The 14,501-nt window shown below is 38.0% G+C and overlaps 1 protein-coding gene across 7 annotated transcripts in view; it reads left to right on the top strand.

The window, feature by feature from the left end:
- Nucleotides 1–14,501, top strand: part of ENTREP2 (endosomal transmembrane epsin interactor 2) — an 87,237-nt gene that overhangs the window by 51,459 nt on the left and 21,277 nt on the right. For all 7 annotated transcript variants that reach the window (XM_058033621.1, XM_058033620.1, XM_058033626.1 and 4 more), the window contains exon 4: nucleotides 5,689–5,820. In XM_058033621.1, the coding sequence (XP_057889604.1) occupies nucleotides 5,689–5,820 (132 nt within the window). The remainder of the gene's footprint in view (nucleotides 1–5,688; nucleotides 5,821–14,501) is intronic.

The raw sequence follows: 14,501 nt of genomic DNA, 5'->3' as shown, positions 1-14,501 counted from the left end.
GTAGAGAAATCTATATGTGTTACAACTTAAAAAAACATTTTGGGAAAAGTTTGGAATAAAGTGCTAATGGATTTTATGCTTTGCTACCTCAAAAAGTAACTTTATTATCATAAGGATTGACCTTTTACTGTAATGGTAAAAGTGATGCTTCAGCAGAATAGGTGGAGTTCAGGCCACGTCAGAGTGGTGTGGTAGTTACCATTTGATGTCAGCAGGATCAGAATTCCTTCCATCCAGTACTTGTCCAGGCAGTGGATTTCACAACATTTTGGTATGTGCATGCTAATATTTTGTTTACAACCTGAGTTGTTTTTCATTTTCATTTCCAAAGTAAATGAAAGTTACTTATGCTAAATAAAATACAGAACAATACAAATTATCATGATGTGGCATGCTCTACATTATAATGTACAATTTACTTAAAGCATCTGTGGTTTTATCTCAGGAAAAGAAAACAACTGTATACACATTAAATTCCAGCATATTTTCTGGCTTCAGCTTGTGAAGATGCCTGCATAAGTCAACTCATGACTGAAATGTTTTGAGTTTAAGTAATAAGTGTTCAAACTGTAGTTTTGATTTTCAGAGCATGATGAAATGCTAAGTAGCTTTGCCACAGCATGTTGTACTCTATATGGGCAAGTTAATTTAATTGTGGCTGTTTATCATATTGTAACTGTTAAAAAAAAATTTTAAAAAATCAACAGTTTCTTCTACCCAGACCTCACTCTTTAGGTTTTCCTTGCTCAAAATCCCGTTTCAGTCAGGCTGTGGACTTACATATGAATATATTGCATTGCCATGTTGCAGGGCTCATATATGTGGAATTCTGGAGTTCTGTTCTCATAGGCCACCCTCTGTGGGATACACTGGAGTGAACTGCACTGCTTTATGATTAAGCACAGAGTTTGACTCAGAAGGTGGTGATGTATTATGCTGAGCATATTTAATTACTTTATTACCATTTTTCACTTAAAAAGGAAAAATCCCAGTTTCTTAACAGCTTGTTCCAAGTGTATGTTTAATTTTAATTCCTTAGATGGCTCTCTTTAGTGCTGTAGATCTGTGTAATCCTGCACTGTGTGACTGGTGTACATTATCAAGTCTAAATCCTTTACTTGCCTCCTAGGATACAAATGTACTTTCTGAGGATGCAGCTCTAGGAGTCAAAATCCACCCTTTGCAGACATGTGGTTTGAAATGTAGTTAGCATCCCATGTAACTGAACCAGTAAATTTCCAAGCACAGTATACTAAAAAAGTCAAATTCAAAATAAATTCTGTTTTAGTTCTGGTCCTTCTGTCAAACTCATTCATGGTGAGTGCATGGTGATAATAGTATCTAATGTATTATGGAGTTTAAATTCAGCAGTGCTTCACATGTAGTGTTGTTACTTGAAGGAAAAGAACAAGACTCAGTGGTCTTATTTTGCTTTAAACACTGGGGATTTATTGTAGATTCCATAATATGTATTTCTGTGTGAATATGAGAAATGTGCTTGCCATATGTTAGCATTTTGAATATGTAATTTGTGAAGTTGGTATTTGTGCCCTTTATCCTGCAGCTTAGCAACATTCAACACTGAGGGGGAAAAGGGCAGCAGCTTTAATGCCTTGTTACCAAAAATTAATTGGAGGGGTTTTTTTTGTTTTTCCATAATTAGCTGCAGATTCTGTGGCCAAAACCTCAAGATACTGCTTTAAATCAGTGAGAATCAGATGTGTAGAGAGAAGTTACACACTCAAGCTGTTCATTAATGTGTACAGGACAAAAATTTGTGTATAGGAATTTAATTTACAAAGAATGGTTCTCTAAAATTGTTCTTTGAAAATATGGGTAGAGCAATTATTATATTTAAATATTATATGTACACATATTATTAAATATATTAATATATTTTAATTTATGTTCTATTACTGCACAAGACAGAATAAGTTTTATTTCTTCATCTATATTTGTTTTTATGGAGTTTACCTGTCTTGTAAGTCATTAATTTAAAAATAAATGCTGCAGTTTTAATCTAATTTAGAGGTGATTATTATTCAGAAAAGTAGTGATAGTGGAAGGTTACTTAGTGAAAGGTTACTTACTCTCTCTTGAAAAGTTACTTTTTTTTTAAATTTTTGGTTGTACGGCTGAAATTGGCCAGTGGTTTCAGTAACACAAAAGGAAGACTCTTCTTGCCCCTGAATTATCTTTAGCTGGAATAGACAAAGCAAGGACAAGTGAAGCAGGTGCAGGTTCTCAAAGAGCTGAATGGCAGAGCCCAGGTCCAGAACTGAGGTTTATTTGTATTCCATTTTGCACTGGAGCTAAACCCAGGTCTGTGCATATCAAAAAAAAATTTTTAAAATTCCAGGAAAAAAAAATATATGCTGTGTTGTTCTTAGTAATCTGTCAGTTTTTAATCTTGATATTTCCCTACAATGCAACTTCACCCTTACTGGGTCCTCCCATCTTTCCCTCTGCATACGGTACTGGAATTGACTGAAGTTCCTTCCCCTGAGTACACCAATGGACCTTTCTTGTCCTTCACTGCCTTGTTGTCAGCTTTGGAACTCTCATGCTGCATTTTGAAATTGTTCCTTCCCTTTTTTATATTCCCTATAAAAACCCCCAAAGGTTAATTTAGAAGAAGTAAAATCTATTACTACTTTTACTAGAAGATTTCCATTTGTATTAAGGAGGGTGGTAGAATGCAAAGTGACAGTGTCCACCAACTCCTAGCTCCTGTTAGGGGAGGGTGTGTGTGCACTTAGCAGCCAAACAAGCAAACAGGCTTCTTTCCAGCAGCATTGACAGAATTTGATTAATTGATACAGATTAGAAAAAAAATAAACATAAAGCCTGTGAGAGTATGTCCACATATTTGTAATAAATCTGGAAAGTCCTTTCCTTTTTTGATTCTCTGCTGTGTGAAAGTCAGGTTTTAATGGGTTTTATGGCTTTTGAAGAGACAGAACTGCTTTTTGACAAAACAAAATGAACTTGCAAGACAATTTATGCATATAGGCAGCTCTGGCTGATGTTTGAAATCTTAAATATGGTTTGGATGAGGGTGTACTGTGCAACTGTCATAAATATGAAAGCACACAGAGTCAGCTGTGAGTGCTGACTAGCATGAGTAAGAATCACGAAGTGGGACACAAATATGCACAGGATGGTGGGGAATGTGCAGGGGATGAAGTGAATGATGCTTTATTCTTGAGCTCTGCCAGCCAAAAAGAGATTGAAACACAGACAGTTTTGGAGGCACTGCTGCTGTAATTGTGTCTGGGGTTGGCAAACACCAGCCCAGCAGCTGGAAGGAGCCATCCCAGCCCCTTCTCCCTGTACCAAGGCAGATTTACTGTCACTGCTACTGTCTCTGTTTGTGGCACCACACAGCAAATGGCCTTTGAGATGTGATTTGGGCTAACAATAATCCACTTCTCCTCCTTCCTTAGGCTAACAATAATCCACTTCTCCTCCTTCCTTCGGCTAACAATAATCCACTTCTCCTTCCTTCCCAGATAAAAAAAAAAAAAAGTTAATTTTGGCACTGTTTATGTCACAGAATAGCTGCATGAACTCTTGATCCTGTCTGCAGTGGGGCAGGGAAGGGCATTCTGGAGCAGGGGCTCAGGAGAGCTTTCAGCTGCTGCATTGCTGAGAACACAACTGCAGTGACACCTGCAGCCTTTGTCCTGCTCCCCACTGCAGCAACACTGCTCAGCAAAGAGGCCACTTCACAAACATGGAGGGAAAAGGTGCACAACAAGGCAAATTTCTCCAAAAAGAATATGCTGCCAATCTGATAGTGAATCTTGGCTGTTTTGAATATGCTGTGATTCTTCAGATGGCCCTGTGTTTTGCAAGAAGTGCCATATAAAAAATTAGCTTTTAACTAATTTTAAAAATTAGATTAAAAGAAGAGATACTGGGCAGTAAAAAGTTATGGAATAACTTTCAGAAAGTTATGAATTGAGAATCTCTCATAAATGGGGAGTCTTGACTCAGCTTTATCTTTGCGGCACCTGAACATTACATGTGGTACAGGTGGCCCTGGGATCTGGATTTCACATTAGCAATGCCAGGTACATGGCATGAGTCAGTGCCTGTCCTTTATTGAACAGGGGCAGCAAGAATCAGAATAGATGATCTTGCAGTAAAAACCTTTGTCTGAAGTCCATTTTCCTCATTACAGAAACTTTTTAGCAGCTGAAGCTGATATTGATTTGCCAGGTGCAGCCTTCTGGCCCCTGGCTTTGAGACGCTCTAAATTCAAAGTGGGAGTTCTAAAATTCCTCAGCTGCATTTCTCAACCCCTGAACCATTGCCAGGGAGTTTTGGGAGCAAGACCTCCTCAGTGACAGCCAGTGCTTTGATTTTACATCAGCTTGAAGAGCTGAGGTCAGCTGATCATAAGCCATTTAGTTGGGTTTTGCTCAGATATTTCTCCTTTAAAAAAAATATTAAAAGATTACAGGAATTGAAAAAGAGCTATTCTGAAATTGTTCAAGCTGCTTTATAGTTAAATTGTATGCTAATGAGAAATAAATCCACAACTATCATAGAGGTGAACAAACGATGTTTTTTCTTTATTTCCTTGCAGTGTCTCTGGCATAGGGTATGACCAGTTTCTGTGAGTTGCCACAGACAATTATTTCCAGTGTTGCCTTGGAGAATATGGGAAATGGTGTAATTTACATACCCAATTTTTTCTAAAGCATTTTACAAATTGTGCTGGCTAGAGGGCAATCTGGAGTCTCAGGAGCTGAAGTCTCCTGAGATAGCTCCTGCCCTGAGCTTGCTTTCATCACAGTGAGCGAACATTCAGTCATCTGAACCTCATCTGGAGAAGCTTATTATGTTCTTTTAATTGACTCTTAGTTTTGCTCTTCCATCTGCTGTCCTGGTCACCAGCATGTAAGGAGAGAGTGCTGCATAAGCCAGATAGGGGTAGCACTAAAAATACATATATTTAAACATACAACTTTTAAGATCATATGAACAATTTAAACATTCTTTGAGGTCTAAGAAGTAAGTAAATATTCTGTTGAAATGATTCTATGTATAAGGCTGTGCAAGGTAATTCCACAAGGAATGCTGGTACCTGTTTTTGTTCAGGAAATTGGCAACATCCTAGAGAGAATTTGATTTTAAAATAGTGAACATGTATTTGCATTGGGAATTTTTTAATGGATTTGTGTCTGGAAATATTGAGGGGTTTTTTTAATGCAAAAGAGTAAGTAATAGGGTGGTTCAGATCTCACCACCCAGCCACTGTGCTTCCATCTTTACTTAGGGGAATAAAGGACTGATTTGTGATCATGACTCCTTCACATATTTTCTGACCTTTTTCTGTTATTTTTGGTTATCCCACATTGGGTATGATTTTATGTTTATTCAGTTGAGTTACTCTGGTTTCACCTGCCCCTGCAAAGCAAAATTTTTTTAAAAAGAGGCATAAAAGGTAACACTTTTGACATTGAATCCTCTTTCTGTATTTCCCCTGTTTTTATAGCTTATATTAGCCATTGAAAAACATTCTGCTCCAAAGGTTCTGCACCGAGTTTTTCATTTTGCATTTAGTAGCCATTACTGTAACTGTAAATACTATTTTTGGGAAGTGTGTTTCTGTTGATTTATACTTTTATACAAATTCTGTTGATTTATACTTTTTCTGACCTTTTCTTTTCTCCCCAGATTAAATTCGACAGTGATGGTGTCTGTGTTTGCTGTGAAATGCAGCACCAGACATCAGGCTGCAGTAACCTGGGAGAAACACTGAAGCTGAACCCTCTGCAGGAGTGCAATGCAGTGAGGCTGACCCTCAAGGTGTGTTGGGAGAGAATTAACTGATTATTGCAGTTTTAACTCACAGAGTGTGTGATCGAGGGAGCAGCAGCTGCTGTTTTGTGCTTTCATCCACCCTAATGTGCAAAAAACCTCTCCATCACAATATCAGCATTTGTGTGGTAACTGTTAGGGATTACTCAAGAAACAGAAGTTCAAACTGGCTGGTTTATGCTGGGAGATGCAAGAAGAATTATCTTTCACTGTGCTTTTCTGAGGTGGTGTCTATTGGTGCTAAGGTGAATGCAAAGAAACACAAAGTGTGGCAGAATAATGAGATATTTCCTGATGTGAAGGCAGCCACATGGCTTTGGGGGAGAGGAGTGAGTGTTCTTTCTGGGTGGTGCTGGAAACCTGCTTATAAACTGCCCTGCAACACTGTAAGAAGTTTAAACCTTGTAGCATTTTGTGTTACAGCCACCCAGATGAAAAATTGAGAGCAAATACTGAGCATATTGTATGAGTGAGTTAGAGCTCAGTGTGATTGCTGCCATCATTGCTTCACTTCATTATCACCAAATGGGAAAGCATTGATGCTATGTTGTTTTGAAAATAATAAGGAATCAATGAAAGAACTGCTCAGAAAAAGGAACCCTAGGCTGAAAGGCAGATATTGATTCATTCTAGGTTTAATTGCATGATCAGCAGAACTCTGTATCTGTGACTCTCAATTTCAAAATGTGTATTTTATTAAAACTAATAGAAAATAATGGAGTAAAGTAGAGAAAATTCGTTATGAGAAGGATCTTAGGGAGGTAGATTTTCTCGGTGGGTCCTGAGAAAGCAATAAAAGTTTTATTGATATTTGAAGATATATTTTAAAATTCAGAATGGATAGAAATCCTTTACAAGGTATATAATCAATACCTCAATGTTCTTCAGGCTTGTTAAGAAAAAGCAAAAAAACCCAAGCTAACACTAAGTAATATGGATGAGGTAGAAGTTAAAATATTTTTATATGGCCCCAAAATTAAGTAAGAACTCTGCCTCAGGTTTTAATGATGAAAAAGATTACAGAGCAAAAACCTACTGGGTAGCAGGAGTTTAGTAAGTGGAAAAGAAGCATAACTTGGCATTGCTGGTCAAAACATAACAATAACAGTGAAATGTATTACAAGAAGGTAACTTCTGAGAAGGACGTTCCTCAGAGTATGACAGATGCAGAAACATGAACCTGTCATTCAGGAAAAGCTGACTTGCTAATCCCATGAAAATAAAGATTGAGGGAGCATATGTTTGCTTCCTGTAAATATGTCAGCAAGGTAAACTTTAATGAGAGGGAAAACAACTGTTTATCTTTGGAGGACCTTGTCAGCATATGAAGTGAGTAGAAGTGACATATGCTGAAAATCAAGACAAGGATTCTAACCAATACAGCAGTCAGAATACAAGCACAAAATTGAATTTCTTCGAAGATATAACTCAATCATTTATAAAGGGAATTGACATATCAACTTACATTACAAGAAAATGGGTTTAAACACAGGAGTTCCCATGGGTATAGTCTGAGTGCAATTTTAATTATGTTCAGAACTTTTCATCTAAGAAAAGGTAGTTAGGAAAGTAACTTTTTCAGGAAGTTTTTTACATCTTTTTCAGTTTTAATTTTACATTTGCTTTCTATTTGGCTTAGCTCTGATTCCTGGCTATAAATTTAAGAACAGTAGGTAACAGCTGACAGTGATAAGGCTCACCCTCTTTAATTACAGTTAACAACTACAAAGTAATTTTAAAGAAACAGGTGTTTTAGTACCAAAATCTCAGTTATACTAATTGCTTGAGGAGCCAGAGGGAGAGAAAATGTAGAGAACCAGAGTTAAGATTACATTTCATGTATAACATTTTGTAGGTTTCATGCTCCTCTTTATTGCAGGTGGGGTAAAAATCTGATGTTTCCACTAAGTCACCTGTGGGGTTTTGGTGGTAGCAGCTGTGGAGCTCCCTGTGAACAGAGCAATCCAGCACATCTCACCTGTCTGATCTTGTTCCCAGGCAGTCACACAGGACAAGCAAAGCCAGCAGTGGCTCCTGGCCCTGTGTGTGTTAACTCAGCCTTGCATCATATTGAGTGGGGGGTTTGTAATTGCTTTGAAAAATCTCTAAATTTGTTGTTGTTGTTTCTGCAATGAACCATCTCTATGTGCTTTTTGTAGATCAATCCTCTTTCTTCATTTCAAGCCCTGAATAAACTACTCAGACCTTTTAATGGGGACAGAGGAGCTACCACTGCAGCATGCATGGTCCCATATATGCACATTTATAGATACAAGTATTGATTGCAAATGCTGACTTCTGAGATTAGTTGAATAGTGGGGTTTCAGCACAAAATTATATGTTACAGCAAAATGGCCAAAAATACTGTGCTATTTCACTGTTGTACTGGGGTCTCAGCCCACCCAAGGGTATTGAATTGTAGGGTTAGAATTATAAATATAAGATACCATACTTGTAGTGTTGCCTGCACACCTCAGCAGAAATAGCAGCTGCATGATGAGATGGACTGCCATTAAGATCTGCAGGCACCCAGGTGGGATCCATCTACCCTGGTTTACAGTGGAGACAATTCCTGGTTCCTGTATTTCACTAGGACATGTGGGGTTTTTTAGTTTCCTGCAGTAGTAGCTCCTAAATTGCCCCTGGAAATAAGAGCTTTCCACTGGATGCTCAGGCTCAATGATCTGGGCTTCTAAAGGATGTAAGTGTCCTATTTATCTTGATTTTTTTTTTTTTTACAGTAACCACATTTCCAGAACAGCTTTATCCTATATTAGGAAGTTACTTGGTTTAATTAAAGCCAAATGAAGGCACAAGCAAATCCTACCTATTTACAAAATTAGTTAAAAGAGTTTAAAAGGTTTATTAAGAATCAGGTGTCCAAAAATGAGATGATGGCCACAGATGGGATGGGTTAGGGATGCAGTTTCAACTTAATCTCTTTTTCCACAGGAAGTTGATGAAATCTTAAGGAACTGAGTTTTTCTTGTCATGTTCAATAAAGTAAAAAGGCTAAATTTTTCTGATACGTTTCATCTATGAAAATTTTGTCTTCTTTCTAAACTCAGAGTATTCTTAACTTACTGAAGATATCAAATATCAAAATATTACAAGTAACTACCTGCAACATTTTGAGAGGATGAAGTTAGGTATTTAGAAGTTTTAATTATTTTGTAACATATTATTGCTGTCTGATACTGACTTGCAAGAGTGAAATGTTATGCTATTTTGGTTTAGTAAGGATACAGTTGAGTTTAATTACTTTTAACAGCTCTCAGAGTCCAGAATACCTGCAGACATGTATGTGAGTTTATAGATTTGCTATTTATGTAATTACTTCCTACTTTACCTAAGGTGCATCTGTAGAATGCCTTGGTGACTATCAGGCAAGGAGAGAAGCTGATTCTCTCCTATTTCTTCAGCATAAATATTTGGTTTGGAGCTGCTAAAGTTCAAGTACAATGTAAATAGTAAATGTCTTTTTCAGGTTTCTGGTTCCATTCATTAGTTAGGCATCTCTATTAAAGATTTATGGAGTCAGAGCTCTTGAAGTCTTCTATGTGAATACTTTCTTTCCTTTCCTCTCCTTTGGATCCGAATTTTTTGTTACTGTGTTTCCTGGTGACCAAGTCTACTCATATATTTAATTTTTTTTTCATTCAGAAGGAGATGCTTCTATTTGCAAAGCAGAGGAGGATGGCTCCTAGCACGCTCTTTAGAGTTATGAGAACAGTCTTTCCTCAAGTTTACTGGAAGACCAAATGCAATATTAATTTTACTGAGTGAATTACCTGAAAGGCTTCTTGAACTACTTAAAATTGGATAAAGCTCAGCACAGAATAAGTAATTCCAGATCAGATTTTTAAATGCTGGATTTGTTTCACATTCCTTTACAGGCAGCTGAAAATATTCCCTACATTCAGAGTGTATTTACCACACCACAAATCATCAAAAATAGGGCAGATCAGGCTGGGCTTTGTAGTCTGAGTAGCTGAGCTACTTTTCCTTCCTTATAGTTCTTTCTGTTCCTGGCTTGGACAATGAGTGAATATGGTTGTAAATTCTCTCATAGCTGAAAAGGTGCCTCTTTAAATTACTGCAATCTGTTTATTCCATCCTTGTCCAGTTATGTTGTGAAACCTTAGCCTTTCAGGAGTCTCCAACTGTCCTATCCCCAGTACTGAATTTAATGCAGGCACCTGAGTTGGAAGGTATTCAAACTGGAGTACAAACAGATTTTTAAGTAGCAGTGCACTGTGAATTATACTGTACTTTCAAACCTTAAATCTATTTTATGAAGTGTTGATCATCTCTCCATTTACAATGCATTGTGTGGTTGAGACCCATTTGACTCAGAATTAATTCTTGAGCCTTCCTTGTGTTAGAGCAGATATTTTTCCCAGTGTTTTTCTAGATGTGTCCAGTGAGAACAGCTTATATTTTGAGTTAAAATGATTGTTGTCCTTGAATTCTTGAATTAAAGAGGTACATTGACACTAATTTCATGGGTGAAAAAGCTTTGCTGTTCATTATCTCTTTTCAGGATACAGTAGTATAAGAAATGAAGCGCTGTAATTGAAGTCAATCAAGGAGAAAGGAAATCATCTCCAAAGCAGCCATGGAGCTGCTTTGAGCCATTGATGGCTGGGGATGCTGAGATCTGTGTGCTCAGGGCTGCTGCTCACAGAGCCCCTTTCACACATCAGCAAGCTGATTTTGCTGCTTTCATCCTGTATTGGCTAAAGTCTCAAAAGTGGAGAGAACCTCAAAGACTACAAATCTTTTATTTCCACAGCAAAATAATCTATTCAGCCAGCAAAATGTGAGTGTGTTGCAAAGAGAGCTGTCAGTTCAATACTGTTGAGCAGACTGGAACTCATAAAATGAAATGGATGTACTTTGTGTATTTCTAGAACAAAACAGGTTTAAATACACTTTCTCAATTCTGTGTAAGCAGCACAGCTGATTAATTTTCTGTGTAGTACTTGGCAGAGTGAATATTTAGAGGTAATTGTGCTTCATCTGTGTGGTGTGGTCTGTACTGAGTGACAAATTCTCTGCTTTGATATTCATGCATGTAACTTCATTTTCAGTACAGTTATTGCTGTGATAGCAAAAGCAAGAGAGTGACTGAATATTTACCAAAGTCTGCATTTGAGTTTTGAAGTTGTGCAGACATTCCTGTTTTAGCCTGGTTTACTTGATGGTTTTAAAAGGTAACTAATATTAGAGACAAGTGCAGTTATAGATTGGTGTCTATGCTGAAGGAACTCTATGGGTATGGCCCACCATTAGAGTGAAGTGATACTATTCCAGTTTTGCTTTGTGTTTGCTGTGGTAGGAGGTACAAATGATGTTCTGAAGGACAGAATTTCAGCAGAGGGAGCACACATGGAGTGAGTGTTCATTGGTTATAAGGGACCAGCTCTGCCACTGCACCCATCACGGGCTGATGGGCTTTGTGCTATTGTCATTTTTCATTTTAGATTCTATCTCATCTCTTTGCTTCTGTCAGGTAATTGCATGTGCTAACAGCTGTTCTAAATTGCTTTGTTAAATGATTGTTTCTACAGTTGAGTTATCGATGTGGCAATCACCAATTTTTGACTTATTCCAGTTTGATACAATCTGACTGCTTTATCACCCAGCATTTTGAGGGAAAACAAAAAAAAAACCAGTTTTTAGAACAAATTGCTTTTCGAGCATATTGCAGTATGTGTTTTTATATGATATTCTCAATTAATTATATCTTAAAATTACATTTTTTGAATACAAAATATCAAAATATTACAACTAAACATTCAGATTTTAAATAATACTCAGGTTTTGTAATGTATCTGCTATTTTAATCTGTTCTGTAGGATTTTGGACTACACATTTAGAGCATGCATTTTTATACATTTATGTATTGTTTTAATTGTGCTAGTAAAGGAAGAACTGAGGTGCAGTAGCACAAAAACAATGTCAAGAAAATGACAGTGAAAACAGCTTGAATTAGAAAAAAGAATACATAAGTGTTCTGTCTCTTAGTTAGACATATGGGAAATGATAGTATGAAGATTTGAGAATGCACAGGTATTGTGTGGGAATTCCCAGGTATCCTTTGGGAGCACAGCACAAGTCAAAGGTGTCTGTTTTTATGGAGGGAAAGCATGATAAACAGTTATGCATGTGCTGGCACCATTATTTTGGTAATTGTTCAGTTGTAGTATAAATGGAATACTGCAACCATGAAATCTTGCTTTTTCCACTGTCAGTATTAAATTTTAGTTGTGCTTTTAAGATTTAGTGAGGGCCCTACTTGGGAAAATAAGTGGCCACAGAGAAACAGCTCACAGTGCTGCCTGACTCCTGTGGATGTATCTCTGGGCTGGTCTAGGCATGGTTCCAGGCAATCCTGACAGCTGATTCTGCTCTGGAGGGACTTGTGTCCTCTGCAGCTAGTGAGCTAAGGTGTTTGAAGAAAATTGTATACGTAACCTGTCAAAGAATAATCCTCCCTAGTACATTATACTTATCAGAGAATTAATTGTCATATAAACATGCTGAAGAATCAGAGTTTTGTCTTAAAAAGGCAAAGACAGCATCTAGGAGGAAATTGGTTCAGCCATTTCTGAGGAGCAGAGAACTGTATTTTGTACCATTAGAGATTCATGTGTTGTGTGTTCTGATTAGTGTTCTGGTAGATATCAGCTAAAGATCTGTTTCTAAAGCTCCCTGATTTTGTATTTAGTACAGATTTCCTGCTCCTTTAGACACCTATAAATGTAGCTGTCTGGGGCTGTGGGGTTGGATTGGCCCTGTTGTTGTTACTGCTTTTGCACAGACATTTCCTAAAGGACGCCTTAATTGTCCTTGTTTGTTCCAGCTGCTGTCTGTCAGCACCTGCCCTGTCCTTCTGGCAGTGTGTTTGGCTGTGGAGGGCTTTAGTTCCTGCTCACTTTTAGCTATAGCTGAATAAATGAGTGCCATGGATTACCTAATTATTTTTTCTACAGGGCACAGGGAGTGAATTTCCTGAAAATGATAAATTGCCTGAGGCTGATTAATGTTTGGGGAGTCTGGGGGTAGTGGGGAACAGAGGAGAAGGGTGGGTTGTGGCTTGATTCCTGTTTGAGTTGAAACAGGCTTTAGGATAAAAAAGCCGAAACAAATAAAGAAGCAGTATTGCTTTAAGAAATATCTAGTGGTGGTGAGGCCTCCACAACCATTGCTCAGTTGTTACTGTCTCTGTTAAAATTTTAGACTTACAGTGTTTTAGATGTCTGCTCCTTATTGATATTTATGAAATACATAAAAACTCTGCATCCCTGCATTTGGGATTTTCTAGTTGTGCCTTCACCTTCAAAGAGGTTGTAGCAGAAGAGGAATTGTGTGCTTAGCCTGGAAAGGTGGAAAGAGGCTGCTGTTCCTCTGGGCAGCAATCCCTGCCCTACAGCAAAAGCAAAATGCTGAGTAACAAACAGAGCACAGGGGTCCCAGTGTGCCAGGAAATGTCTCAGGGTGGGTAAGGATGAGTGCAGCCTGCAAGGCACAAGAAATAATCCTCACACCAGAGTCAGTGTTTGCAAAGCCTTCAGTTGTGCCTGGTTTAGGATCCTGCATTTAAAGAAAGATGTGGGCCCAGGTGAGGTGAAACAAATTGGATTAATGAAAAGGATCAGAGGCCTGGAAAGTTGATTTCAGTTGAGAATTGGAGAAAATGGTGTTAATATGTCATGCAGTAAAGGTGGAAAAGGCTTCAAGAGTGATAATAGAGTTCAAAGGTATAAAAGTCTGCTGTGTAACATCCTGTTCTCAAGAGCTATGGAAGAAAAGAAGCCATGGGTTTCATCTGTGGGATGGACATAACCAGGACACTGATGGTAAAAATAAACACTGGAATAGTGAATAATAGTGATGAAGCTGTGGGGTCTGTAGGAAGAGATGAGAAAAACATCTGCCATGAGACTTAGAGGCACAGTTAAGTCTGTCCTGGGACATGTAAAGGTGTATGAGGGCCTTGGAGTGACTTTGCATCCTAATTTAGAACTCTGATTTTATTATTTAGCATAAATGGTATTAAGTTGTGCACTCAGATTGGCTAAGTTTTTTGTATTTACATGGCTGTTGTAGGCAATGGATGATGTTTCTTCCTGCTAGGAAATAGTCCTGTTTTCTACCCTAGATCTTGTCTCTGCCTTGGTGTTCTTTACCTAGGTTTCCATATGGAAAGCAGAACAGGAAGGATCTCAACCTCCCTTTTTTGGCACTGTTAACTAATTGGGTCTCCAGGGATCACTTTGTCTGTTTACCTGCATTTGAGTGCTCTAAGTGGCTCTGTATGACTCTGAGTGAGTCCTCTGCATCACCTTCTGTCAGTGACTTGGTGCTTGGCCCTTCCAGTATTTTGCTGTTAATGCTGCTGATTCATTATTCCTCTGGCTGAGGGGCTGGCCAAGAAGACAGAAAACTCCTGACCAGATCAACAAGAGCAAATCTGGCTCAGTGTAAGTTATTAAATGACCAAAACTTGTTGGGCCATTTATTGTCTGCCTGGTTCCCATGCCTGGCATTTCCATCTTCAAATGAAGGTCACTTGAGGAGCAAACAATTACAGAGGCAGGAGTAAATCTGCACCTTTCTATCATTTGTTTCAGAACTGTTGGGGAAAACAAAGCAATTTATAG

This window comes from Melospiza georgiana, chromosome 13 (assembly GCF_028018845.1).
Source record: "Melospiza georgiana isolate bMelGeo1 chromosome 13, bMelGeo1.pri, whole genome shotgun sequence".
Classification (NCBI taxonomy): Eukaryota; Metazoa; Chordata; class Aves; order Passeriformes; family Passerellidae; genus Melospiza; species Melospiza georgiana.
Note: the sequence above shows the minus strand (reverse complement) of the source record. Positions and strands in the feature narration are given on the sequence as shown.